At 50.9% G+C, this 27,836-nt stretch overlaps 1 protein-coding gene across 1 annotated transcript in view; it reads right to left on the bottom strand.

The window, feature by feature from the left end:
* RNF212 (ring finger protein 212) overlaps positions 1–27,836 on the bottom strand; it is a gene marked incomplete at its 5' end in the record, with an annotated part of 38,346 nt that overhangs the window by 7,572 nt on the left and 2,938 nt on the right. Inside the window, 8 exons of the mRNA XM_081304862.1 lie at positions 10,589–10,652; positions 14,580–14,625; positions 15,892–15,943; positions 16,035–16,087; positions 17,207–17,265; positions 19,888–19,944; positions 24,320–24,394; positions 25,133–25,194. Coding sequence (XP_081160988.1) covers positions 10,589–10,652; positions 14,580–14,625; positions 15,892–15,943; positions 16,035–16,087; positions 17,207–17,265; positions 19,888–19,944; positions 24,320–24,394; positions 25,133–25,194 — 468 coding nt within the window. The remainder of the gene's footprint in view (positions 1–10,588; positions 10,653–14,579; positions 14,626–15,891; positions 15,944–16,034; positions 16,088–17,206; positions 17,266–19,887; positions 19,945–24,319; positions 24,395–25,132; positions 25,195–27,836) is intronic.

Below are 27,836 nucleotides of genomic sequence, written 5' to 3' on the forward strand. Positions count from 1 at the left end.
ATTTCTTATTAGCCCACTAAGTCCTTTGCTCACTTTTGAACACTTTTGTTGCTGTTGTCCTTTATATATTCTGGGTCTTAATCTCTTACTAACTATGATGTACAATTATTTCTCCCATTTTGTGGGTTGCCTTTTTAAAAAAAATCTATTTTTAGTTGTTGATGGACCTTTATTTTATTTATTCATATGCGGTGCTGAGAACAGAACCCAGGGCCTCACACATGCCAGGCAAATGCTCCATCACTGAGCCCCAATCCCAGCCCCGAGGGTTGCCTTTTTAACTCTATTAATAGTGAATTCTGTTGCACAAAAGTTTTAGATTTCCACGAGGTCCCATCTGCCTACTTGCTCTTTTGTCATCTGTGTCTTTGATGCCACATCCAAGAGGTCATTGCCAAGTCTAAGTGTCATGAAGCTTTTGTCCTGTTTTCTTCTAAGAGTTTTATGGTTGGGGTGTTTGACCCATTTTGAGTTAATTTCTTGTATAATGCTAGATAAGGGTCAAACTTAGCTTATTCATTATTCTGCACATAATGATATCCAGTTTCCCAGCACTGATGGTTGAAAAGATTTCTTATCCTATTGAAAAGTGTCTTTTCTTTTTAAAATTTTTTAAATATTATTTTTCAGTTATAGTTGGACACAACACCTTTATTTCACTTGTTTATTTTTTTATGTGGTGCTGAGGATGGAACCCGGGGTCTCACATGTGCGAGGTGAGCGCTCTACCGCTGAGCCACAATCCCAGCCCCCAAAAAGTGTCTTTTCTTATACAGACATTGATCCTACTAAATTAGGGGTCAACTTTTATGACCTCATTTTATCTTAATAATCTCCTATAGGTCCCATCTCCAAAGATAGCCACATTGAGGGTTAGAGCTTTAAAATATTAATTTTGGGGGAATATTATTGAGTCCATAACAAAATGGTACTCTAAAAATATCTGATGCAAATAAGGGTAGTAAGGATACACAAATAAAATCTGTCTTAGGGGCTGGGGATGTGGCTCAAGTGGTAGCGCGCTCGCCTAGCATGTGTGCGGCCCGGGTTCGATCCTCAGCACCACATACAAACAAAGGTGTTGTGTCTGCCGAAAACTAAAAAAATAAATATTAAAAAAAATAAATAAATAAAATAAAATCTGTCTTACGTAACACACCTTGCAAGACCACAGGCATGGGTCAAACCATGTTAATAGTTACATTAAATATCTAAATAGTTACATTAAATAGTAGTCCCAACCACTTAATCAGAGGGCACAGATTAAAAGAACGGATCAAAAAACAAGACCAGAGCACACAGAGAAGTGCACACCTGTCATCCCAGTGGCTTGGGAGGCTGAGGCAGAAGGATCACAAGTTCAAGGCCAACCTTGGCAACCTACCAAGGCCCTGTCTCAAGATCAAATTTAAAGAAAGGGCTGAGTATGTAGCTCAGGGATGGAGCACTCACTTAATATGTGTGAGACCAACAGGTTCAATCCCCAGTACCACCAAAGCAAGACACGAGGAACCAGGATTATCACTGCCGCGACCTACCAGAGCACTCCTTGGATGCAAGGGTACAAAGAAGCTGAAATCTGAGGCATAGGTGAGGCTGACTATGTGGTTTGGATCTGCAGTGTCCCCGAAAGGCTCACATGTTGAAGGCAGCAGTCAGAGGAGGGGATCTCGGGGACTCTCACCTCAGGTGGATGAACCCATTGATGGTGTTACGAGAGGCGGCGGAGACTCGGGGGAGGGAGGTTGGAGGAGGCAGGTCCCTGGGGTATCTCATCCTGGACCCTTCTGCCCCTCTCTCTGCCCTACCACATGCTCCCCACATGATGCTTTGCTTCACCATAGGCCCAAGAACACAGGACTCAACTGTCTGTGAAACTAGGAGCCAAGGAACCTCTTTCCTCCTCTAAGTTGATTTTGTCAAGTTTTCTGTCACAACGACAAAAACTAGCACCATAACCATGCAAACTACTACCAATCTAAAAATTAAATGAAAACTCCAGAATAAGAAACACTTAGATATGAATTTATCGGTAGAGTATAAGACACTGTACACTGAAAACTACAAAAAGGTTCTTGAGATAAAATAAAGTAGATGGAGAGACAGATACAGCATGTCTACAGACTGAATTACTCAAAATTCTTTAAGATGGCAATTGTCCCCAAACTGATGGACAGACTGAATAAAATTCCTATCAAAATATCGGCAGGCTTTGTACAATTTGAAAAAAGAATCCTAAAAATTATATGGAAATGCAAAGGACTTAGAATAGCCAAAAATTACTTTGAAAAGGTAATAACAGAGTTAGGAAGACTTACACCATCTGATTTCAAAACTTACTGGAAAACAAAAATAATCAAGATCACGTGGTGTTCATGAGAAGCAGACATCACTGTTCAACAGAAGGTAGTCCAGAAGTGTTTTAGTCAGCTTTTTCATTGCTGTGACTAAGGGACCCAACCAGCACCACTGTATGGGAGGAAAAGTTTACTTGAGGCTCACTGTTTCAGAGGTCTCAGTCCATAGAAGGCAGAACATCATGGCGGAAGAGTGTGGCAGAGGGAAGCAGTTCACATGGTGATCAGAAAGCAGACAGAGAGACTCCACACTCCATAGCCATACCCCAATGCCTACCTCCTCCAGGCATACCCCACCTGCCTCCAGCCACCACCCAGCTAATCCCATCAGGGATTAATTAATTGATTAGGTTAAATCTAGAACCCAATCATTTCTCCTCCAAACCTTCTTGCATTGTCTCAAACGTGAGCTTTTGGGAGACACCTCACATCCAAACCACAACAGGAAGGAAGCCCTCAGAAGTACGATCCAGATTGCTTCCTGCGAATAGAGTTGACTTTTGTATGTTGACCTTGAAGCCTGCGACCTAACCACCTCCATGAATTCTAACAGTGCCCACAGAGAGTCCTCCTAACGTTCTGTTTATAATACGTTGTCGACAGCCACCTGTCTTTACCTCCATGACTCCCTCCCTCCCTCCCTGCTTCAGGCTGGCCTTGAATTTGCAGCCTGCTCAGCCTGGGCCTGGGGCTGCAGGCACAGCCCGTGCGCACGCTTGCCATTTCTTTCTTTGCCTCACTGCACTCCCTGGAACCTCTGGACCAGTTCTTGATTCATTCCTGATCTCGGAGGAAAAACAGTCCATCTTTAACATCATTTTTTAAAGAACTGTTTTGAGATGGGATCTGGCTATGTTGTCCAGGCTGGCCTCAAACTTGCCATCCTCCTGCCTCAGACTCCCAAGCAGCTGGGATTATAGGCATGGGCTTCAATATTAATTTTGATGTCGGCTGTAGGTTTTCTAAAGATGTCCTTTTATCAGGTTGAGGATGTTCCCCTTTATTAAATGTTGGTTGAGAGTTTCTACCATAAGTAATTATAGAATTTTATCCAATTGAAAATGTTATTCATTTTTAAATTTTGCTAATATGTGTTAATCTATGTTCAGATGTCAAATAAACCTTGAACATCTGGGATAATCTCCACTTGGGAATGGTATAATAATTACCCATTTATATGTTGTTAGATTTGACAAAATAGTTCTGTATCTTTGTGAGGAACTTTTGCTCAAATTTTTTCCCTCCTGTGTTGCCTTTGGTACAGAGTATTGCCGACTGTATAAAATGAACTGCAAAGTGTTTGGTCTTTCATTTTCTGAAAGAGTCATGTAGGACTGGTATCATTTCTTCCTTAAATGCTTGATAGATTTTACCCATGAAACCATTAAGAAACAGGATTTTCCCTGTGGAAAAACTTTTAAGTTACTGATTCGACTTAATTGATAGGGTTGTCCAGTTTTACGACTTCTTCTTGAGTCAGTTTTGATAATCTGGTCTCTTTTTGAAGAACCAGCTTCGGGCTCCACGGGCCATTTCTATGTTCCTGTTTGCTGCTTCATGGACTTGTACTCCACTGTCCTGGCGTGAGGCTGGGTGACTGAGTGCAGGTGTTCCTTCTAATTCAAGCGTTTAAAACTATGAGCCTCCCTCTGGGCTTTCCCTGCATCATCTCCAGGGGAGTCAGCTTTCTGTCCCTGGGACAAATACCAGAGAAAAACAATCTAGGAGGAACGATTTATTTTGACTGTGGGTTCAGAGGTTTCAGTCCATGGTCAGCCGGCTCCAGGGAGAAACTTCAGGAACGATGCTCACCCCATGGCAAACCCAAAGCCGGGACGGGGAGGGGCTAGACAAGCTAGACGCCGGGAACCCTTCCTCCCACCGGGAACCCTTCCTCCCACCGTGCCGCGCCTCCTGCAGCCTCCACCACCTCCCACGACACCGACACCGTCGTACTAGGAAGCCATCCATGGACTGACTCACTGTGGAAGTCGGAGCCTCAAGGTCCAGTCCCTTCACAAGAGCCCACCTCTGGATGCTGCAGCTTCAGGGGCCAACCTTCAGCCCAGGAGCTCCTGAGGGATGTTCCAGGTCCAAACCATAATGACATAAAATACGCTGTATTTTCATTCAGTTCAAGATACTTTCTAATGTCCCTTGTGATTTTTTTCTTTGATCCATGGAATAGTTTGAATTGAATTGTTTAATTTAGAAATATTTGTTTTAATCTCAGATTATTTTGTTGATTTGCATCTTAATTCTCTGCAGTCAGGGTACACACTGCATGATCAAAATCATTTGAAATAACTAGAAGTTGTCTTAGGTTCTGATGCATAATTTATTCTAGAACATCCTACTTTCACTCAAAAAGAACATGTACTCTGCTGCTGCTTGCCCGGGAGTCAGTGGTTGATGGTGTTGAGTCTTTTATCTCACTGATTACTCGTCCAGTTGTTTTATCAGGTATTGGGAATAAGTTAGTGAAATACCCGAATCATAACTGTTGAATCAGTGATTTTTAAAATTCTGTCAGTTTTGTCTCATATTTCAGAACTGTCTTTTTTTTGGTGTGTATACAATGATCATTCTATCCTAATACATTTAGATCCTTTTTGTCATCGTGAAACGGCCTCCTTGGGCTGGGTTTGTGGCTCAAAGGTAGAGCGCTCACCTAGCACCTGTGAGGCACTGGGTTCAATCCTCAGCACCACATAAAAATGAAATAAAGATATTGTATCCACCTACAACTTAAAAAATATTAAAAAAAGAATAAGAAAAAATAAATGGACTCTTTATCCCTAGTAAAATTTCCATCTTAAAACTTATTTTGCCTGACATAAACAATAGCTACTCCAGTTCTCTTCTGGATCTGTCGCTTGATACATCTGGGGTATAGTTTGTCTTCAGACCTATTTGTGACTTTGAATGGAGTGTCTTTCTCACAGACAACTTACCAATGGGTCCTTCTTCCTATATTAGAGGAGGAAAAGTGTATTTCAGCTCCTGGTTTCAGAGGTCTCGGTCTACAGTTAGCCAACTCCAGAACTCTGGTCCAAGGTGAGACAGAATGTCCTGGCACAGGGGACCTGGTAGACAAAGCCGCTCAGGACATGGCCGTCAGGGAGCAGGGAGAGCTCCACTTACCAGGGACAACACCCTAGAGCCCACCCTCTACCGTATCAGTGGGTCGCCCACAGATAGCTCTCCTCATCCGATGATTCACCTGTGACAACTCTTCATTGTCTCACACATGAGCTTCTGGGGACACGTCATGTCTGAACTATGCATTCCAACCTGGCCCCCAAAAGCTCATGACCATCTCACAATGCAAAATACAATCAGTCCATTTCCAACAGCCGTCACAGTCTTAAAAGTTCCAGCACTGGGGGCTGGGGATGTGGCTCAAGCGGTAGCGCTCGTCTGGCATGCGTGCGACCCGGGTTCAATCCTCAGCACCACATACAAACAAAGATGTTGTGTCCGCCGAGAACTAAAAAATAAATATTAAAAAATTCTCTCTCTCTCTCTCTCCTCTCTCTTAAAAAAAAAAAAAAAGTTCCAGCACTGCCTAAAAGTCCCAATCCGAAATCTTACCCGAGACTCGGCAAATTCTTAGCTATTTTCTCTCATAAAGATCAAAAGAAGTTACATATATCCAATATATAATGGCAAAGAATGAACATTTCCATCCCTAAAGGAAGACACAGAGGTACACAGAATGAAGAGACAGGAACAAAGCAAGACCAAAATCCGGCTGGGCAAATAAGTCCTGTAGCTCTGGGTCCAGCATCTGGGGCATACGGCATTGTGATTGGTTTAATAAGCTTTTTTGCCGCTCTGACTAAAATATCTGACCTGAATAATTGTAGAGAAGGAATAGTTTATCTGAGGGCTCACAGTTTGGAAGTTCTTTGTCCACAGAAGGCCGGCTGCATTCCTCAGTGCTCGCGGTGAGGCAGAGCACCATGGCAGAAGACTGGCAGAGGTAAGCAGCTCACATGGTGGCCGGGAAGCAGAGAGACTCTACTCACCAGACTCAAAGCACATACCCCACAGCCATGCCCCACAGTCCTACTGGCATTCCACCAGCCACACCCTACCTGCTCAGGGATTAACTCACTGATTAGGTAAGCCTATAACCCTATCATTTCTCCTTCAAACCCTGCCTGGTCTCACATGTGAGCTTTCTGGGGACACCACATCTGAATCATAGCAATGATGTTCTCTCCAAAGGACTTGTGTTGCTCTACCCCAATGACCTTGTTGGTTACCGCCACAAGCTTCTCTCTGGGCTTGTCTCTGTTTGATTCCTGCAGCTTTCCTTGGCAGACAGTCCATGGTATGGGGGTCTCTGAACCATGGGGTCTGCACTGCAGCACTGGCTTCCTTTCCACGTCTCCACACATCACCCTCTCAGGGCAGCCCCCAGGGACTCTGACCCTGCTGCACTCTGCCTGGCCTCCTAGGCCTTGCTTTGAAAAATCTCGGTGGAAGCCTCCATGACCCCCTAATCCAGCATCCTGTAGTCCTCCAGAATCAGGACCATATCATTGAAATCAGCGTCTGCCGCCATATCAAGCAGTAGCTAAGCCTCCTGGGACCCTGACTGCAGTGGCCTCTGAGTGCCTGGGCAGCTGAACACGGTAAAACAACTTCTTAAGCCTCCTGTGCAAGCAGAGTGCCCCAGTGGTCTCTTCTCAAAGGAGTTTTTACTTTTATAACCATGAGCCTGAGATGGGCATGGTTTTACCAATTCCTGAGTTGCACTCAAACCATCCTCCTTATTATTTCTTTTTTTTTAAAATATTTTATTTACATTTTAGTTTTCAGCAGACACAACATCTTTGTTTTTTTTTAAAGAGAGAGAGAGAGAATTTTAATATTTATTTATTTAGTTCTCGGCGGACACAACATCTTTGTTTGTATGTGGTGCTGAGGATCGAACCCGGGCCGCACGCATGCCAGGTGAGCGCGCTACTGCTTGAGCCACATCCCCAGCCCCATTTATTTCTTTTTTTAAGTATTTATTTTTTAGTTGTAGTTGGACACAATATCTTCATTTTACTTATTTATTTTTAGGTGGTGCCGAAGATCAAACCCAGGGTCTCACATATGGTAGGCGAGTGCTCTACCGCTGAGCCCCAGCCCCAGCCCCGCTTCTTATCACTTCTATATAGAGTATTTAGCATTTCTTTAGTGGTTGTAATCTCTTTTAACAACCACAATTTTCTTAGTCCCAATTTTACTCCCACTGTCTGGCCAAACTTGAAGTTTTTAAAATCTTTGCTCTCTGCTTTCTGCTTCTGATTATCACAGTATACTTGGCTAAAAACCACCAGCAATGTTCGTTCCACTGCCTGAATGCTGCGCTCCCTTGATATTTCCTCTACCAGATTAATCACTCCATCACCTTTAAATTGAGCCTCACAGAAAGTCTCAGGGCAAAAGTAGAGAACTGCTTTGCCAGAACATAACACAAATGGCCTATAGTCGTACTCCAATGGAGTCCTCCTCCTCAGAAACTTCACGATCCCAGTCTTTACTGTCCACAGTCCTACTGGCATTGAATCTGTGATCCTCCTGCCTCAGCCTCCTGAGTGGCTGGGATTGCAGGTGTGCACCACCATGCCAGGCTGTATCTGGGAGAATCTGAGCAGATAAACTAACGCACTGAAGAAAACAGAAATCTGATTCCAGAGTATAATAAATCAATAAAGCCTGACTTGGGAATTTGCAGTGGAATATGGAGAAGAAATTATGGACACAGAAAAGTGCCGTGAGGCAGTCCTGGGAGCTGGTCCCGGGAACTAAGGTTGAGTGTGGTTGGAGGCCGAACAGGCATCACTGTCAGGGAGACTCAGATCCACTCACTGTGGGCAGATGGAACTGCAGTGAAGTGACCAATGGTCAGTGTCCCCAGGGAGGGGACAGGGCAACCTGTACACCCTGGTGTGAGTTACCAGGAAGAACTGGCACATTCCTGCCACAACAGCACATGGGGTCACAGGAGGAAACTCCAGACAGCCCAGGCTCCAGGTCATCTTCAGAATTTAAGGTCTATATTCTTTAAGGACAAGAAATGGAGAGCCCGGGGGAAAGTGTGGAGGATGATGGAAAGACACTCTGTTGAGGGCTCTGGCTGGAGGGAGAGCAGGGCCTTGTGGAGGCCAAGGCTGGGCCAGAGTGCTGGGTGCTCTGTTTTCTCCAAGAGCCTCAGGCATCAGGTTTGTGACATGCGAGACACCAGTGACAACAGGGACCAGCTCTGACAGAGGTTAGTGGTCAGGGAACCTGGAGGGGATGTGAGAATTGTTTATGATGTTTTTACAAAATTTCTGTGTGTCTGGAGTAGTTTCCAGTAAATGATTAAAGAAGCAAGGTGGATTCTCATCTTACTGGATGCTTCCAGCAGAGGCCTAAGCATCTGGACAAGGGTAAACATTGAAAACTCAAAGAATCCTGCTACACAAAAGGCAATGTCAAGGGAGTAAACAGACAAGCCACAGACAGGAGAAGATATTCGCAAAAGACACATCTGATAAAGGACTGTTACCCGAAACATACACAGAATTCCTCAATAGAAAACAAACAGCCCGATCAAAAAATGGCCAAAGACCTGACACATGTCAACAAAGTCGTCCAGACGGTAAACGTCAACGAGAAGATGCTCACTGTGAAACGCGGACCGCCATGGCAGGACTCCAGGAATCACCTATCAACGCGGAGGCCAGCTCAGGCTGCAGAGCGGCACTGCTGGTGGAGGGCACCTGGGCAACCTGCAGCACGGCAGTTTCTTTCAGAACCAGCATGCTCTCCAGCAAGGCCCAGCAGCAGCCATCCTACTTGGTGTCGACCATAGGAGTTGAACACTGGCAGCACATTACTGCAGCAGTATACACAGTGCCTCAGACTGGGAAGCAGCTGGGATGGCTGCAGGGTATCCCCACGGGCAAATACGATGCAAGCCTAGAAAGAAAAGAGCATCGAGCCTCGGAACGAGAGGCGCAGCACTCAAGAGCACAGACTAAGCCAAGAGGACAAACTGAAAGGCCACACTCAACTCCAGCTGCAGGCTGCACTGGACAAGGCAAAACTGAGGACAGTAAAAAGACCAGGAGAGACAAGGGGCAGCAGGGCATAGAGGGCTGCTGCCACAGTGGGGACATGCGTCATTACAGCCCTGTCCAGACCAGAGCAGAGAGAGTCCCAGCTGGGGGCTCCCATCCAGGCTGGCTCTGCTCTCACAGCATTCTGGTGGCATGCTGTGCGCTGCGGACACAGGCAGACGACAGCCCTCTACCTTTAGCTTAAAATCACTGTAAAAAGTAGTCTTAAAAAAGCCAACTAGGAGAATGATTTAGTTATGCACTTGACCACCTTATTAAACGAAAAGGGCAACAAATTTGAGTACACAAAAATGTTAAGTTTCTAAAACCCAAAAGTCGCAAAGCAAATTGGGCAAAAAGGTCAATATCATTCATATCAAGGATTTCATATTCATAACGTTCAAAACATGAAAACAGATAATTCAGAGAAAAAAACGAGAGGTGAATAATACAAGACACTCAGAACCATCAACACTCAGGGAAATGAACATCAAAATAATGTTTTTCTCTCTCAGGTTGGCACAGAAGAAACAAGGGCATCAGGTATGTCTGAGGGCACCTGGGCGGTGCTCAGCCTGGAGCAGTGGCGGCCATGGGGGCAGCCCTCATATGACTCCTCAGGACATCACCGAGCATCCAGAGGCTTATGTGCTAAGCAGGGTCCTGTGAAGACAAGGGTCTGTGCCCCAACATGGCCAGGCCCTGGCAGCACCACACCACGATGAGTCAGCCACTACCGCCCCTGGGAGGCACAGTGAGAAGTGGCACGGTGGGGGTGGCAGCCTGCACAGGAGGCCAGGGACCGTGCAGAGCCCACCAGGGCCTGGAGGCTCAGCAGTCCTCGCCAGCAGGGAAACGGAGCAGCCACAAAGCCACTCCCTGCAAGCAACCTGGCATCACAACTTCCAAGTGAGGCCAGTAGGGACAGAGTGCCACAGGACCAGCATCTTCCAAGGCAGCCCAAGAGCTTCTCCCACGGGGCTCTGGGGCCACACCCTGCACCTGTGCAGCCTTCTGCTCTCTCTGCCAGGACAGCCCTCACCTGGGGACCTTCTTACGACTCTGCCAACACGGGGCTTTGGAAGAGCGGTTTAGTTGGTGTGTGGACTTGGAACTTTCACTTACCCATGCGTCCATCCTGAGGTGGACTGATCAAAGAGATTCTCGTGGGACCAGCTGCTACTTCAGGCTAAGTATGAAAAAAGAAAACAACTATTAAAATTCCAAATGCCACTTGTGAGGTTTAGAATCTGCTGACGAGGAACCTGTTCCCTGGAGCTCTGCCTCCTCAGTCCTTCCAGGACAGGTTCCTGTCTGACATGGCTGGGCATTTGCCTCTGGCCCTGGCCCAGGCTGGCAAGGGGCGAGGGATTCCCAGCTCCACTCTCTGTCTCACCAGGGCCAGAGGTGGTGAGTGGAGGCAGGACTACACTCCGTGTGGAAGCGTTTCAGGAGAGACAAAGTCAACAAGTCCTGACAATGCTAGGGACTTATTTTGGGAGGAGCCTCCTATGCTGAACCCTGCTCAGTGCCCCCTGTCCCCCTGTGGCAACATGAGCCAAGCGCTTCAGCTTCCCTGCTTGACCTTCGCGACTGCCCAGGTCACACAGCTGTGACTGAGACCCTTCACGCTTGGTGTGACCCAGATGCCAGTCCTAGGTACCTGGTCTTGGCACATCTTATTACAAGAGCCCAGGCCAGAGACAAAAGGCCAGAAACAATAAGGATGCACATGAGCATCTGAGCAGGCCATGCCCTGGGGCCACCCTCCACACTCCCTCAGTGTGTCCGCCACCCTGGGCACTCGAACCTCTCTGAATCCTTTTGCTTCAACTGTTACCAGGCTGTCTCCCAGACAGGGCTCAAGAGCTGATCCACAAGTAAGACCTCTTTCTCGCTAGGTGCAAGATGAGGAAAAACGACTCACCCACCCTAGTCTTAGCTTTTCTCTGTGAAGTTTCAAATTGTACGGCCTGTACGTGCCTGGCTGTGACCTGTGGAGGGCAGAAGGTAAGGTGCAGGAACTAGAGGGGCCGTCTGAGTAGCACCTGAGTGCTGCTGGATATGAGCTGTGGCTCTTTGCCTCACTCCCCATCGCATGCCCAGGCCTGCTGGAGATGCCTTGGTACACAGTGAACCACAGGCACCTGGACACTTGGACCCACTGAGTGGCCACAGTTGGGGAGCCCACAGAGAAGGGAAGGACTGGCTGCAGCCCTCAAGGATGACTCCCAGTGGGGCAGTGAAAGGAACCCAATTCAAAGAGGAGGTGGTATCAGGGCTTCTTCAGCAAACCATGTTAAAGTCAGCTGGTAGATGGAATGAGGGCGGGCGCTCCTGACAGGTGAGAGGGAGTGTCCAGAGCTGCCCCATGAGGCCAGAGCATGTCTGCCATGTCCACAGTATGCAGGCTGCAGTTCAGGGAGAGAAGCTACCAATACCCCATGTTTTGGTCTTATTGGGCGTGGACGAGGTCACCAACTCCCAGTAAATGGGGAGAAGATGCAGGTGGGAGTAGAGACAGGGCAGGGAACATGCCAGGGACTATTCAGTGGACAAGTGGCCTGCTGAGCAGGCCAGAGGCCAATGACATCCCCATCCGCTGCCCAAGTCCGGGCTCAAGTAGGGTGGCTGGTCCCTCCAGGGCGGGGTCACCCCTGAGCCAGTGGAGAGGTCATGGGGACACAGGCAACTCTGGTGGCTTGGAAGTACCTGGATCACAGCACCTGTAGGGTAGGGCCAGGGAAGATGGTGCCAGGAGGCCCAGGTGTCTGGGGTGTCTCTGGGAACTGCCATCCTGGTCTGGGCACTGGCTCTGCTTTCAGCTGCAGCAGTCTCAGCTGTCACTAGAACCCAGCCAGAGCATGTTCCTACTGCCTGTTGGGCAGCCAGGCCAAGGCAGAGTGCAGGACCAGATCCCTCCGAATGGTTCTGGGAAAGAGAGCTGAGAGCCCAGGGAGGGGTCCCACATTGGGGCCACCTTCTGGGGAGCAGGTCTTCGAGACAGAGGCCTCTCTATAGGAAGCTAAGCATCCCCAGGAAACACGAGACAACTCAACCCATCCAGAGCACAAACAGGTGGCACAGCAGACCATCCCCCTAGCCTGTGTGCCCACCTCAGTACCAGCTTCCTGCAGTGCCCACTTGGCCCTATCAAGCACCTGGGAGTCTTGACTCATGGGTGATCCAGCAGACTGACCTCCCTCCCTGTTCCCAGCGTGCTTGGAGCAGGTCTCTGCTGGGCACTCCTGAGGCCAGAGAGCAGGGGAAGCCCCTCCGGCTGGAGCTTCCTGTCCACGGCCTCAGGGGCTCTCGGCCTCTGCGGGGCTCGGCTCCCTACACCCGACTTGCTCTTTGGGGTCCTCCATGTCAGAGTCCCCATTCTACTGCCTCCCCTCACTGATGGGTAGATGAGGCATGTGAGGAGTGTCTGCTTTATATCTGGAAGATGTATTTTACTTCACGGTCACTACCACTGCCGACTGCATGGGAGGAAGTCCTGTGCTCATTAAGGTGAGGCCTGGATGGAGAAGTCACCTGGCCGCCTCCGTCCCTGGAGAGAGGCATGACTGTGCTGAGGGCAGTGAGAAAGACCTGGCTTCAGGCAGCACTCGAGGGCTCTGCAGAGCCTGCTGCAGCAGGGCTCCCAGAAGTACCTTGCCCGTACCCACTACAGGAGAGCACCCACCACACCCAGAAACCTCCACACACCCCTCCAGTGCCACAGGGGACTTCAAGGGAGAAAAACTGGTCTTAGATGTTTTCCTTGAAACTTCATATCTTGCTGGCAAGCCATGGCCCACATCTGGTTTGCGTTGATAAAGCCTTTTAGGGATGGCCGTGCCCATTCATTTGCACATGGCCTGCGGCTACTGGGGTGCCAGTGGCAGAGCCAAGAAGCTGCAACAGACTGCAAAGCCCTTCACTTTCACCATCTGGTCCTCTCTAGTAAACATCTGCCAACATCTGGCTCTGGAGTTCCATTCACTGTGTCTTGGCCCTTCAGCCACCCTGTGACACCTGGTGACATGCTGCTCAATGGAGCCTGTCAGTCTTCAGTGTCCAGCCTGGACTAATTTCCTGGTCTTGAGGAAAACCGGAAGCTGACCCAACAGGAGAAAACCCTTCATTACCCCGTGGGTCTAGGAAGCCTTGGGCATGGGGTCATCTCTGAAGCAGGCACAGATGGAAGCAAGTGTCTAGTCTCTGAGGAGCCAAGGTGTGCTGAGGCAGGTGGGCGGCAGATGCCTAGAGCACATGGGTGCACCACAGGAAGCAGGCATGGACAGACCTGCAGGAGGTGAGCTGGGCAGGGAGGGGCCGCTGTCGCCCACACTAACTGCCAAGGAACTGAGGTCTCTCCTCCGGAGCTGCAGGAGGCTCCGGTGCCCTGCTAAGCGAAGGCTCCCCTTCCTGGAATCCAGGCTCCCCCACAGCAGGTCCAGGTGACTCCCTTGGAAGTGGCGTGATTTCCCACCAACAAGCCCCCAGGACTGTCACACCCACAGAGTGTGTAGGACGGTGCCTGCTGATAAGCAGCACCCCAAAGGGCTCAGGAAGATGCACATGCTAACAAGCACACATCAGAGTGGCACCCTCCCTGTCCCCAGCCCACGGTGTCCTGCCTTCGACCTTCGACCTGACTGCCCCACCAGCTCTAGTGCCCTCTTCCACCTCCTCTGAACTGCCTAGTGCCTGGCTGACTTGGCTGGCTGCACAGGAGACCCAGTTCTGCCCGAGGGGCAGTGCCGCCCACCTGGCACCTCCCCTTCGGTTCCTGTCCAACCCACAGCCGTGTCGGTTTCTCAGTCCTCAGATTTCTGACCTGCTTCCCTTCCGGGCCAACAGGGTTCGCTTTTCTCCAGCAGGGTGAAGCCCCAGCCCCTGCGGCCGCCCCCTCGGTGACCACAGGCCTGGCCATTCAGACAAGATGCATTCTCAAGTCTTTCAGAACCCAGTTCACTCACCCCGCCTCCCGGGGGCCAGCAAATAGCAACAATCTGACAGAAGTCAGGCTACTGTTCAAAGCATGGCCAATTCACAAGTACCGAGGACAAGGGAAGACAGGAGCATGTGGGCTTGGGACAGGAGAGACAAGGTGGCCTGCTGGACTTACTTTTCTCATTGGGGAAGGAGAAAGGTCAACTTCCATCGACTCCACTCTGTTAAACAGTGAAATGCATTAGTGGAGCCCAGGACTTATCTATAATTTAAAAGACACCAGTTTAAGCACACTTGCATGTACAGACCCCGTGAGTAGGTCTGACCCTTCCGCCCATGCCGCCTCGATCCCACTACCCCTTGCACTCCCTCCGGCTGCCCACTGTCTGTAAAATCAGTGCAGCCTCTCCAGGACACAGGGACCCTGGCAAATTCTTCTCTGCTCCTGCTCCTGGCTGCCCACCTCTTAGCTCTCCCAACTCTTCCTGGACCTGCAGGACTGGTCCACCACCTACTGCCTGGCCCATTTCCCAGCATTAGAGCCCAGTATGTGCTCACCCTTCACCAGGAGAAAGGTGGACAGGAAACATGACTTGGATTTGTTTTGGGGCTGGCCCTCCCCTAGCCTGGCCACCTGGCAGCCAATGACTCCAGAGCAAAAAGACCAACTCTTTTCTGACAGCCTCAGTGGGAATCCAGGGGTGACTCCCATTGGTCCGGCCTGGGTAGAAATTCTCCTAATCTCACTTTGCTCTGGCATGTATTCTGAACACAAGTTTAACTTTCCCACACCATACGCAGAACTCTCTTCCTGGACAGTTCACAGTTCTCCACCTTCCCCAGCTCCAGGGTGCTGGTCCTAGATACCTGCTCTGCATGACTTGCTCGTGGTGACACCTTCCTATGGGACTATGAGGTACCAGCCTGCTGACTCTGCACCCCACATAGACTGCATGGATATGCCACAGTGACCACCTCTCAGTCACAGTGTGACCTCCTGGAGCTTGTGCCTGCTTGCTCTAGATCCACCAGCTATAACTCCCACAAGAGACCTGTCTGGACAGTGCCCTGACCCCCATAAAGGCCTGGCCATGGGTGCCTCCCTCTGTGCCTTCATTTCTGCCTCCTGGAGCCCAAGGATGGAGGCCTGCCATCCTGACTTACTGTGTCCTCCCTGCCCAGGATCTGTAAGTAAAACCTTTGTTCTTGTCTCCTATTGTGATAGTGCACCCATGGAAGAATGGGGGGCAGCCCCAGGCTAGGTTTTCCCTAAGACACCAGGGGGAGCACAGTTTGATTCCTGGTGCTAGATGAATGGTCAGGCAGGCATAAATGGAGCATGGATCAGCCAAGTGTCACAAAGGTGTCTGCCAGCGTAAACAAATTCTCCTGGAAGGACCCTGATCAAGGTCAGAGGATAGTCAGTGCCTTCATTTCCAGGGGGGCCCAGAGTCTGCCTGCTTTCACACCACCCCACAGCCACACACCTGTCAGGGGCTGAGGAGTAAGGTGGCAGCAGCTGGCATCCACGTGGCTTTGCTGGAGGGGTGACAAACGCACTCAGGTTAGTGCGTGTTAATGTGGTCGGCAGCATGCATTTTCTGACTGCCCCCGGCGTTATGTTACTCACTTGAAATGGAATTATTTTTTGTGCTGAAAGCCGTGTGCTGTGACGATCTCATACTGAACAGATGGAGAAAAGGTACTAAATTAAATGACAAAAATGCACTCCTACTAATTCAACCCAGCTAAGAGTGTGAGAAGACTTTGAAACGGCACTTGGTGCTTGCAAAAGGGCTCTGGACAAATCTAACACCTCCCACACACTGCTGGTCTGCCTGTGCGGCTGCCCCTATCCTGGAAGCAGGAGGAAATCAAGCTCCAGCCATGCATGTAACAGACTCCTGCTGCTGCAACTGTGTGACGAACAGCCACTGGAAGGTAGGTGCCAATCATGATCATGACAGACGGCAGGAGCCATGAACACACCAGGCTTCAGAGGCTAGTAGAGAAATGCGGGAAAGTTAATGGGTTGCTTTTTCTGGTCCAGCCAAGCCCTGGATTTCTGACAGGCACTGCCTGAGGCCCGACACCTGGCCCTCCAGTTCAGGCCCACCGTGTGCTACACTTTCTACACAGGCAGGCCTGTCTGCCCCCCTGAGCCTGGTGGATGTACTGGACATGTGTGTGATGTGCACCCTAGGCTGGCCTGTCTGCCCCCTGAGCCTGGCAGATGTCCTGAGCACGGGTTTCCACAGACAGAGGAGGTACACCCAGCGCAGACAAGAAGCACCATGGCCTAGGCACCCCACTCAATGTTCTGGACTGCCTGTGCCCACAACAAGTTCTGTTTGGGCTGAATGAGCCAGGACAGGCAATTGTGCAACAACAGTGACACAGCTTCTGCTCAAGGGTGGCCTCCCAGGCATCTGTGCCCAATCCCTGCCAGACATGAAAGCTCATTCCCTGTGCCACCCTGAAGCAAAGCTCAGGGCACAGGCCTGATTCACAGGAGAACTGCCGAACCCCAGGACTGAAGAATGCACCAGGCACTCCCTGAACTGCTAAGTGAGCAAGCCCCTACTGGCTGCCTCAGGAATCGCTGGGTGCCTGCTTTTTTTGTTCCTTTTTATTCCACTTTCTTCTTTTTTGTCTCCCTATTTTCCTCTAGCTTTTGAATGGATTTTCTTTTACCTTGACAGAAGTTTCTAGTAAATGAAGTGCTCTCTCCTTGGCTCCCTCTTTCTCAGTCTCAGAGGTCAGAGGCGGCTGGCTGCCCACTGCTCCGAGGGAGGGCCTTACCTTTGCAGCTGCTCCACCTGCAGTGCTGACTTCCTGAGGGACTCTTCCAACTGAGAGATCTAGACACAATGAGAGGACTTCTGTTCTCAGCCAGACGCGCCAGCAACCCTGAGAAGAACCCATCTGGTGGCTGCTTAAGTAAGCATGACACCATCCACATGAGCTAGCAAGACTTGGGTCACCAGCACAGCTGAGCCAGGCGCAGGCTACAGACAGCAAAGCCCTGGACACCACTAGTGCTGAGGGAGTGGGCAGAGACCAGGAGCACCCCCACTGTGGGGTTCCTCCTGGGGACTTAGCCCACGTTAGGTGTACCTTCCACACACAGGTTATTAAATGGCTCGGAAAGCAAAATGTCAAGATCTGGGCCTGTCACTTGCCAAAATACAGAAAGAGACTTAATGATGAGGTCCCATGGTCATGTCTGTGCAGGTGGCTGACACCACCTGTCCTCTAGGTGTGTAAGAGGACTGAGAAGGTAAGTCCCTTGGTTATGTCTGTGCAGGTGGCTGACACCACCTGTCCTCTAGGTGTGTAAGAGGACTGAGAAGGTAAGTCCCTTGGTCATGTCTGTGCAGGTGGCTGACACCACCTGTCCTCTAGGTGTGCAAGAGGACTGAGAAGGTAAGTCCCTTGGTCATGTCTGTGCAGGTGGCTGACACCACCTGTCCTCTAGGGATGTGAGAGAACTGAGAAGGTAAGTCCCATGGTCATGTCTGTGCAGGTGGCTGACACCACCTGTCCTCTAGGGATGTGAGAGGACTGAGAAGGTAAGTCCCATGGTCATGTCTGTGCAGGTGGCTGACACCACCTGTCCTCTAGGTGTGTAAGAGGACTGAGAAGGTAAGTCCCTTGGTTATGTCTGTGCAGGTGGCTGACACCACCTGTCCTCTAGGTGTGTAAGAGGACTGAGAAGGTAAGTCCCTTGGTCATGTCTGTGCAGGTGGCTGACACCACCTGTCCTCTAGGTGTGCAAGAGGACTGAGAAGGTAAGTCCCTTGGTCATGTCTGTGCAGGTGGCTGACACCACCTGTCCTCTAGGGATGTGAGAGAACTGAGAAGGTAAGTCCCTTGGTTATGTCTGTGCAGGTGGCTGACACCACCTGTCCTCTAGGTGTGTAAGAGGACTGAGAAGGTAAGTCCCTTGGTCATGTCTGTGCAGGTGGCTGACACCACCTGTCCTCTAGGTGTGCAAGAGGACTGAGAAGGTAAGTCCCTTGGTCATGTCTGTGCAGGTGGCTGACACCACCTGTCCTCTAGGGATGTGAGAGAACTGAGAAGGTAAGTCCCTTGGTCATGTCTGTGCAGGTGGCTGACAGCACCTGTCCTCTAGGTGTGTGAGAGGACTGAGAAGGTAAGTCCCTTGGTCATGTCTGTGCAGGTGGCTGACAGCACCTGTCCTCTAGGTGTGTAAGAGGACTGAGAAGGTAAGTCCCTTGGTCATGTCTGTGCAGGTGGCTGACACCACCTGTCTTCTAGGTGTGCAAGAGGACTGAGAAGGTAAGTCCCTTGGTCATGTCTGTGCAGGTGGCTGACACCACCTGTCCTCTAGGTGTGTGAGAGGACTGAGAAGGTAAGTCCCTTGGTCATGTCTGTGCAGGTGGCTGACAGCACCTGTCCTCTAGGTGTGTGAGAGGACTGAGAAGGTAAGTCCCTTGGTCATGTGTGTGCAGGTGGCTGACAGCACCTGTCCTCTAGGTTTGTGAGAGGACTGAGAAGGTAAGTCCCTTGGTCATGTCTGTGCAGGTGGCTGACAGCACCTGTCCTCTAGGTGTGTGAGAGGACTGAGAAGGTAAGACCCTTGGTCATGTCTGTGCAGGTGGCTGACAGCACCTGTCCTCTAAGTGTGTAAGAGGACTGAGAAGGTAAGTCCCAAGGTCATGTCTGTGCAGGTGGCTGACAGCACCTGTCCTCTAGGTTTGTGAGAGGACTGAGAAGGTAAGTCCCTTGGTTATGTCTGTGCAGGTGGCTGTCACCACCTGTCCTCTAGGTTTGTGAGAGGACTGAGAAGGTAAGTCCCTTGGTTATGTCTGTGCAGGTGGTTGACAGCACCTGTCCTCTAGGTGTGTGAGAGGACTGAGAAGGTAAGTCCCTTGGTCATGTCTGTGCAGGTGGCTGACAGCACCTGTCCTCTAGGTGTGTGAGAGGACTGAGAAGGTAAGTCCCTTGGTCATGTGTGTGCAGGTGGCTGACAGCACCTGTCCTCTAGGTGTGTGAGAGGACTGAGAAGGTAAGACCCTTGGTCATGTCTGTGCAGGTGGCTGACAGCACCTGTCCTCTAAGTGTGTAAGAGGACTGAGAAGGTAAGTCCCAAGGTCATGTCTGTGCAGGTGGCTGACAGCACCTGTCCTCTAGGTTTGTGAGAGGACTGAGAAGGTAAGTCCCTCGGTTATGTCTGTGCAGGTGGCTGACAGCACCTGTCCTCTAGGTGTGTAAGAGGACTGAGAAGGTAAGTCCCAAGGTCATGTCTGTGCAGGTGGCTGACAGCACCTGTCCTCTAGGTTTGTGAGAGGACTGAGAAGGTAAGTCCCTCGGTTATGTCTGTGCAGGTGGTGATGATCAGGAGGAGATAGCGACAATATTACGTTGCCTGTTAGCTCATCTTCACGGTCCTGGAAAACAAAATGAAATTTGAATCGAACATTAAAGGTGCTCCAGTGGCAACAGGTCATTTGATTTACCTTTGCTCTATAGAAGGCTAACAATCTCTTCCTGTGTTTTTCTTGAAATTCTGAAACCTGAGGAGACAACAAGCTCACTGTACGTGCTGCTCAGGCTCACCCTACACTTCCCGAGGAAACACACGGCTGCAAAGGACTGTTAGTGTGGGCACCAACACACTCCGTCTTGCCCTTCCCCAGCAGACCCCCTTCTGTACCCAAAGGCAGGTTCCATTTGGTAGGGAGGCTCCTGCCTGCTGCCCATGGCCAGCTGCTATCCAGAATGGATGCTTGGCACAGATGTCCCTCCATAGGGAAGGCCAGCAGGAGGCCAAATGCAAACACAGATGAGCCTGTTCCCTGCCAAGGGCTGTGTCTCCCTGGTGATGTTCCTGTCGCCCTGATGTGGAAAGGCACAAGACCCCACTGACTGGACCTCAGCATGTCGTCACTCTGACAAGGGGAGTCGCTGGAGGGACGGCCTCCTGGCCAACCAGCATAGCCAGAGGACAACCTGAACTTGGTGCGTGGACTGAGGTGGGTGGGTAGAAGAGCAGGAGCAGAAGCCCAGGGAGCCTGGCAGGCTGTGAGCACAGAGCCTGTGGCTGTCTGGACTGGAGCCAGCTCCGACTGGAGCCAACACTGCTGCTTCACAGGCTTCCGAGCACCCATGTGGGAGCTGAACAGTGCTCTGTGACACCGAGTGAAGCTGTGACCTGCAAGCAAGGCTTCAGACCATGGGTCACACCTGACACATGCACCCGCCACCATGTGCCTAAGTTCTACCACCATTTGGTGCACCTCCCCAGGGACCATGGCTGCCTGGGGGCTGAAGTGGGGTCAAGTCGGCTTCCTATAAATCTCTCATGTCACCAACCTCGACCATCTGCTGGTGACAACAGATACACTGGAGTGCTCTGCATCTCCCATGATCCTTAATTTGGTACAAACAGGGAGCCAACTCTGCTGTGAACAGATATTGCCCTGACACTGCGCCTGCGTCCTAGGGACAAGCTGTGCTGGGAGCCACCTCCTGGTCAGTGGGGTCAGCATCCTCCTCAAAGCCTCTGAGCTTAGGACTCAGGATCTAAGAGAGCCCATGGCTCTAGAAGACCAACTGCAGAAGACGACCAGGTGCTGCCCACCAAGGGTGGTGAGGAATCCTCATGATGCCGCAGGCCATGACCCTGAGGGCCATCCGTGAGCGTGCTGGGAGGTCTCCAGTTCTCTGGTGGAGGTGCCTACCTGTATCAAACTCACTCCTCACAGCCCAGCTCCTGCAGCTTGTCTCACGAAGCCACTCCAACCCTGCAGGGTGGGCCCCGCTCCTCTGGCTGCCCAGGCTCACGGGGCGGGGGGGCTCCATGGCAGACACACCTGCCTGATTGTGGAGGGCCTACTGGTGTCACGTCCACACTGGCAAGACTTGACCACAGGGGATTTGCTTTTCCTGTCTTCACTGCCTCAGACTTGTTCAGGGAAGGCCAGATAGAGCCCTCCAGGTTCTAGTCCTGACTGGGGCCAGGTGGAGCTGGGAAGTCCTGGCAGCAGACTGAGGACCACACACAGCTGCCTGTCTCCCATCCATCCACAACAGGTCCTGCGCCTGCACAGGATGGGAGCTTCATGTGATGACCTAAACCACATAGTGCTGTTAGCTTTGGGGAACCCTTAGGGACCAAGTGTGTGGGCTCGGGGCAGCGGGCACTGGGGCAGAGGAATGCTGCTCCTGCTTTGTCATGGTTGTTTCCAGGAAAGGACTTGGGGAGGGCAAGGCCTCAGTGGCTGACCTGCCCTGTGTAAGGCACATGCTGGTGTGGCGACAGGACCACAGGGAGGGCGTCCCTGGGTCCCAGAAAGCTCATTGAAGGGAGGAGACAAGCACAGGCCTCAGAGAGGCTGGTGAGCTGTAAAGGGACTGCCCTGTGCTGTGGAGTCCAGGGAGTCTCTAGAGCACATGGGGCAGACTGGACCCCAGGCATCCAGGCCACCAATCTGTATCCGTCTGAGGCCTCACCCAGGCCTGCAATCTCACATCGTCCCCAGGGTTTCTGTAGTCCTGACCGTGGAAGGATATTGAGCCCCAGAGACTAGAGATGCTAAGGAAGAAACTGAGGGCTGGGCTGTGACTCAGCGGTAGAGCGCTCACCTGGCACGTGCGAGGCCCTGGGTTCAATCCTCAGCACCATATAAAAATAAATAAAAATAAAGATATTGTGTCCAACTACAACTAAAAAATAAATATTAAAAAAAATAAGAAAGGGGCTGGGGATGTGGCTCAAGTGGTAGCGTGCTCGCCTGGCATGCGTGCGGCCCGGGTTCGATCCTCAGCACCACATACCAACAAAGATGTTGTGTCTGCTGAAAACTGAAAAATAAATAAATAAATATTTAAAAAAAAAAAGAAAGAAACTGAGAGTCTCATTTTGAAGAGAATATGCCTTCTGGGTTGGATGGGACTGGGTCAACCCCAGGGCTGAGGAGGCGCCACACTGGACCAGCCTGCTCAGAGCGCTGCCCAGGGCTCACACATCTTCACACGACAGCACACAGCCTGGAGAGAGACTGCAGGAGACCGAAAGCCATGAGGCAGAACAGGCTGCAGGAAGAGCAGCATCCCCAGAGGCACCTCAAGGTTCTGGGCACGGGTGCTGGGTGTTTCTGGATCGAGAGCAGTGGCTGCTGGGTCAACACATGCCCGGGCTGACTGGCTTGCTGTCCAGCAAGAGGCACGCGAGTCTGGGCTGCAGACCCAGAGCTGGCAAGCCCTCCTCAGACAGAGGCCGCCACGGGAGGAGGAGGTTGGGAAGGCAGGGGGCCCCAGGGCCTCTGGAGGGTCCTGGCCCAGGTGATCCCTTGATGCTGTCGTGGTGCAGGCCCCAGGACCTCAGCGGTGGCGCTCGGTTTGGTCTCCAGCCAGCTTAGCGGTCTAAAGTTGCTGAGGACCCAGAGAGCTTTGTGGGGTTTACCTGTCAACATTCACCTACTAGAAATGGAGGCCGACAGAGATCTAGGAATACTGTTTGGAAGCAATAAGCCCGTGACTCACGTAAATGACCACTGCACCATCGGTCTCTGGAGAACTCCACCCTACGCTTACAAGAAATGTGAGTGCAGAGGTCAGCACAGCCACATCTCAGCCATGAGGCAGCCACTCAGAGGTGGGGGGAGGTCACCGGGCCAGCCTCTGCCACCCAGGCTGGAGCCGCAGGCCTCCATGGCTGGCCTGAAGCCCATGAGGCATAGGGCAGAGTGGAGCCAGGTGGGCATCCCAGGCAGCTCTGGTCCACTGTCTTCTCTCCTGAGAGGCACTGGCCCCTATGGAGGCTGCTCGGGGAAGTGCCCAGGAACCATACTGCCTGTGGTCCTGAGTCGTGAGGACCTCCTATTTCACGGACTCACATAACTTCTGGCCTGCAGGGACTCAGCCTGAGTGTGGGGCCTGAAGGATGGAGCGGAACAGGTGGGCAGGAGTGTCCTGCTCTAGGTGTCCAGGTCACGCTCACCTTGCATTCTGGGGCCTGTCTACCTGTGACTCAGCTTTTGTGTGTCCCTCCCTGGAGGACATTACTTTGGCACAATTTGAGAGGGGAGTCGCATTGGGACAGTTCTGTCCTGTGGGAAGTTCAGGCATCACTTTGGAATGGGTTCCTGGAGAGGGAGAGGTAGTGTGGAGGCCTGGCTGGCCACAGCCTGAACACAGGGCTAACAGCCAAGGAGGACGCTGCTGGGGTCTACTAAGGTGGTTGCCTGCTCTCCCTTGGCCTCCTGCACTGCTGGAGGCAGTTCCTGGCTGTCCTCCACTCAACCTGGCCCCAGGTGGGGTAGACAATGTCGGTGTGCACCGTATCTTTAACAGAATGGGTGCAGGAGGGATGAGCTGGGGCAGAGGATGACCCCCCTTCCTGGATAGTTCCCCTGCAGACAGAAGACTGCAAGCTGTTCAGTGACATCCAGGGCTGGCACAGAGGACAATGACACACATTAGTCCATACTGAGGTAGGAGGGCATGGACTGAAGCACAGTGTGTGTTGGTGGGAGGAGGGTCTGGAATAAACAGGTGGAGGAGCTCCCGGGAGGCACTCCTCAGAGGAGCCAGAGAAGGGGTGTCTGGAAGGGAAGGGCCCTGGAGCCAAATGCCACCAAGACTCAGACGAAGTGGGGACGTGGGTCCTGGGTGAGCATGAGCAAAGGACAGTTTCAAGAAGAAACCTACTGCCTGAACCCAGAGAACCCAGCCCAGGAGCTTCTCAGGACACAACAGAGGTGGGGAGTCTCAATGTGCCACCCAAACACAAACAGCAGCAAAATGGATCAAACACTGTGTCAAAATCTGAACTTTTGTGCTGGAAAGGCTGCACCTCCAACAAGGTAAAAGGCATCACAGATGTAAGTACCTGCTGCCCTACCAGGGACTGGCCCTGTCTCGGAGGTGAGCAGCACCACGGCTCACCTGGGCGGTCTCCTGGGAGTATTTCCTGCAGAGTCCGTCAATGCCCATGAAGAAAGCCTGTATGTCCCAGTCGGTCTGAAAGAGAAAGCAAATGACTGTAGGCTTACTGCTTCTAGAATGAACCACAGATGACCAGCCCTGACCTCCAGGTGCACAAGGAAGGTGGCTGCCCCTCTAGGACTGCACAGGGCAGTGGGAAGGACTCAAGTCAGAGCCAACTGGCAACCCCTGAGCCTCAGGGCCCCACTCCTTCTATGCCCAGGGAGAATATGCTCCAAGACAAGGGGAAGAAAAGGAGGGGAACGGGGGGTGGTGGCTCAGCAGTAGAGCGCTTGCCTAGCATGTGTGAAGCCCTGGGTTTGATCCTCAGCACCACATAACAATAAATAAATAAAATACAGATGATATTGTGTCCAACTACAACTAAAAACAAGTTAAACTGGTGTCTTCTGTAGACAGGACCAAAGGCATCATTTCAGGCCATCCCCAGCAGGGTTTGGACTCCTTCACCTACAGGACCTCAGGGACAGCCTTCCCCTCTCAGGGAGCCGGCCTGGGCTGGAGCCATCGTTCCCACCCACTTTCACTTCCAGGGGCACAGCACAACAACCCTGCACAAGGCTGACCTGGGCCAAGAAAGGAAGCTGTGCTGAGGTTTTAGAAACAGGATCCTAACTGAACTCTGATTACTCAGATAGAAAATCCAGTTAAGTTAGTAGAACAAATGAAAATTTTAGTACCACACATGACTAAAAATCTCAAATTAAAAGTACTACTGTGATTAATACTTGAATTCCACAGATTTCAACTTACATGTTTTGAGAGCAAAACTGTACGACAAGGAACTTTACAAATCAAGCATTCATCCTTTTTACCTATAAAATAAAACAGACTTTATTGCATTACATTGCAGTGCTTCTAAAGACATACAAATGCGGACCTGCTAATGCTCCTTTAAGAGACTTGCAGCACAAGTCCAGACTCGGGTGAGGGTGGCTGTGGACAGCTAAACACTTTACACAACCATCCCTTTCCTCCTGCTTTGCAAATATGCCAACACAGAGCCCATTAAGAGAGAACACTTAAATTAAATCCACCACAGTCGCTCCTTGCAACTAGATCATACAGTGATGTCCTAATTTAAAATTCCAACTATTTATAATGAAAATGGCTCCTACAACCCACCCAAAAGATGAAATGAGTTTTGTTCTTCCCCACTGGGCCTCCCCACATGACATCACACGAGGCCTCCACCCCATGTAGGGCCACGTCCCCACTCACTGGGCACCATCTCACTGCCGTGAGCCGGTCCTAGGGCCTGAGGAGGAAAGGTCAGCATGCCTCGCTTGCCCACACCCAGCTCACCCAGCTGCCCAGCTCCAGCTCCAGCTCCAACTCAGCCCTGGTTCACCACCTCCTCTCCGTGACACTCACTGTCATTCTGGAAAGTGGGGCTCCAGTAGCTGGCCCTCAGCCCTGGCTCTCCATGGAGAGACCCATGCCCAGGTCAGCATGTTGCCTGGTCACACCTTGGACCCCCACAGCACTCAGCATCATTAAGAAGTCAGCCCCTCCCAAGCATGGTGGAAAACCCCACCTGCCACCTCCTCAGACCCTCTGGTTTCAGTTCTCCACTGGTCAGCACGGAGCCTGGGGCTGACAGCCATCACCAGTTCACAAGCGCCTTGTCCTTCTAGGGAGCACACTCCACCCAACTGGACGAGCCCAGCTGGTCAGTGTAGCTGGGAACGGGGCACTCCACTGGAAAGGTGGTGCGACAGATCTGCAGACTCCAGTCTCCTGGGTCTGCCACACTGTGCTGCAACCCATCTGCTTTTCTTGTGGTTTTAAACAGCATCTGTGGGGATGTTCAATGAGGGGCAAAAGCAGACCCCACTTGCAACCCGCTGTTTCCCTGCCTTCTGCTCTGGACTCACCAGCAGAAACACCCAGCTCACTGCCTCTTTCCTCTCCATCTTGCAAGTCTGTGTGGTCATCACTCTGACCCAGTTCCCTGCACTGAAGGGGGCAGGGTGTGCATTAAATGGTCCCTTCCCAAAGCCTCAAGAATGGCCTCCTTCCCTCTCTTTTCACACTCAAGGCACCCCTTCCTAAGAACATCCACCTTCGACAGCATGTCTCTCCCCACTTTCTTTCTCTGCAGATTCTGGAGTTAGGAAATTCCTCTTGTGCAACCCCCAAACCAGAAGCTGCTCAATTAAGATTACAGAACTGTCTCATAAAAACCCAAGTGTTCTGGAGTGGGAGGAGGGCTGAGGCTCAACACTGGAAATCATTCACAGCTCAGACAAAGTGGTTGATATCTGATACACAGGGCTTCTGAGGCAACTAAAAAGAACCAGTCAAAGAAGAGGACCCTGATTAGCAATCAGCAAAAGTGCAAATAGCCGGTAGGTGCATAGAAAGAAAATCCAAGCCATTAATGAACTGCGAAAGCCAGCATGACATGTCATGACGTGACAGGCACCCACATGTCATTACTGGGGATCTAAATGGATACACCTTCTCTGGAGGGCAGCTGGTCTACCTTAATGTGTACATACCAAGGCTGGAAATTCCACTAGGATGTATATATTTCAAAGGAAAAAACCAAGTAGGTGAGCAAGTAGTGTGTAGCAACAACATTTCAGGAAATCTAAATTTCTAGTAGGGAATCAAATAACTCAGGGCACAGTGACTAAAGATCTTTTAAAACCTTAAAAATGATGATACAAACTTATTTTAAAGGGAAAGATGCCCTAGTAATTAATGAAAGCAAATTACTAAATGGCATACACACATGTATCACTGTTTATTTAAAATTTTGCATCTATAGGAAAAAGTCTGAGAGGAGGTACACCAAGAGCTTAAAGAGGGCTTATGAGCAGTGGATAGCCACGGCTTGGCTCTGCCCAGAACTCCCACCTCTTTTCACCTTTTATTGTGTGTCCCTGAACTTGTTGTGCCCCCAGCACTGTGTCTATGATCTCAGCCAACTGGAACCTGCTTTAGCCTCAGGCTCCGAGAGCCAGAAGTCCCTGGGAATTTCCCTGTCCTAGCACCTCTACCAAGCAACTGTTAACAGGGTACTGTGGCCTTAAGAGTTGACACTGAGCCCTGTCTCTGTACCTCCCAACACCACAAAGGCAAGTGTCTTTGTCATTTTAATGTCACCTTAGATCATCAATGATGGATGCCACAAGTCCATCAGATACATCCAAACACTGATATTTGTCTTCACTGGGAAGTCCAGTTCATTGACACCTCTACTTTCTACCCCCCCACACACACACAACCTTTGGAGGAAGCAGGCAGCTGAGGGTGTGTTTGTGAAGGGTATATCATTTCCCCAGCCCCCAGCTTCCCATCTGCCATGAGGTGGGCCACCTTGTGCTTCCAAGTGCTCCCTGACATGATGTTCTGCTTTACCATAGGCCCAGATACAATGGGAGACAGATGATCATGAACTGAAACCTCTAAAACCATTAGTCAAAATTAACATTTTATCCTTTCAAGT

The sequence above is a fragment of the Spermophilus citellus genome, assembly GCF_964194105.1.
Source record: "Spermophilus citellus genome assembly, chromosome: 8".
NCBI classification, from domain to species: Eukaryota; Metazoa; Chordata; class Mammalia; order Rodentia; family Sciuridae; genus Spermophilus; species Spermophilus citellus.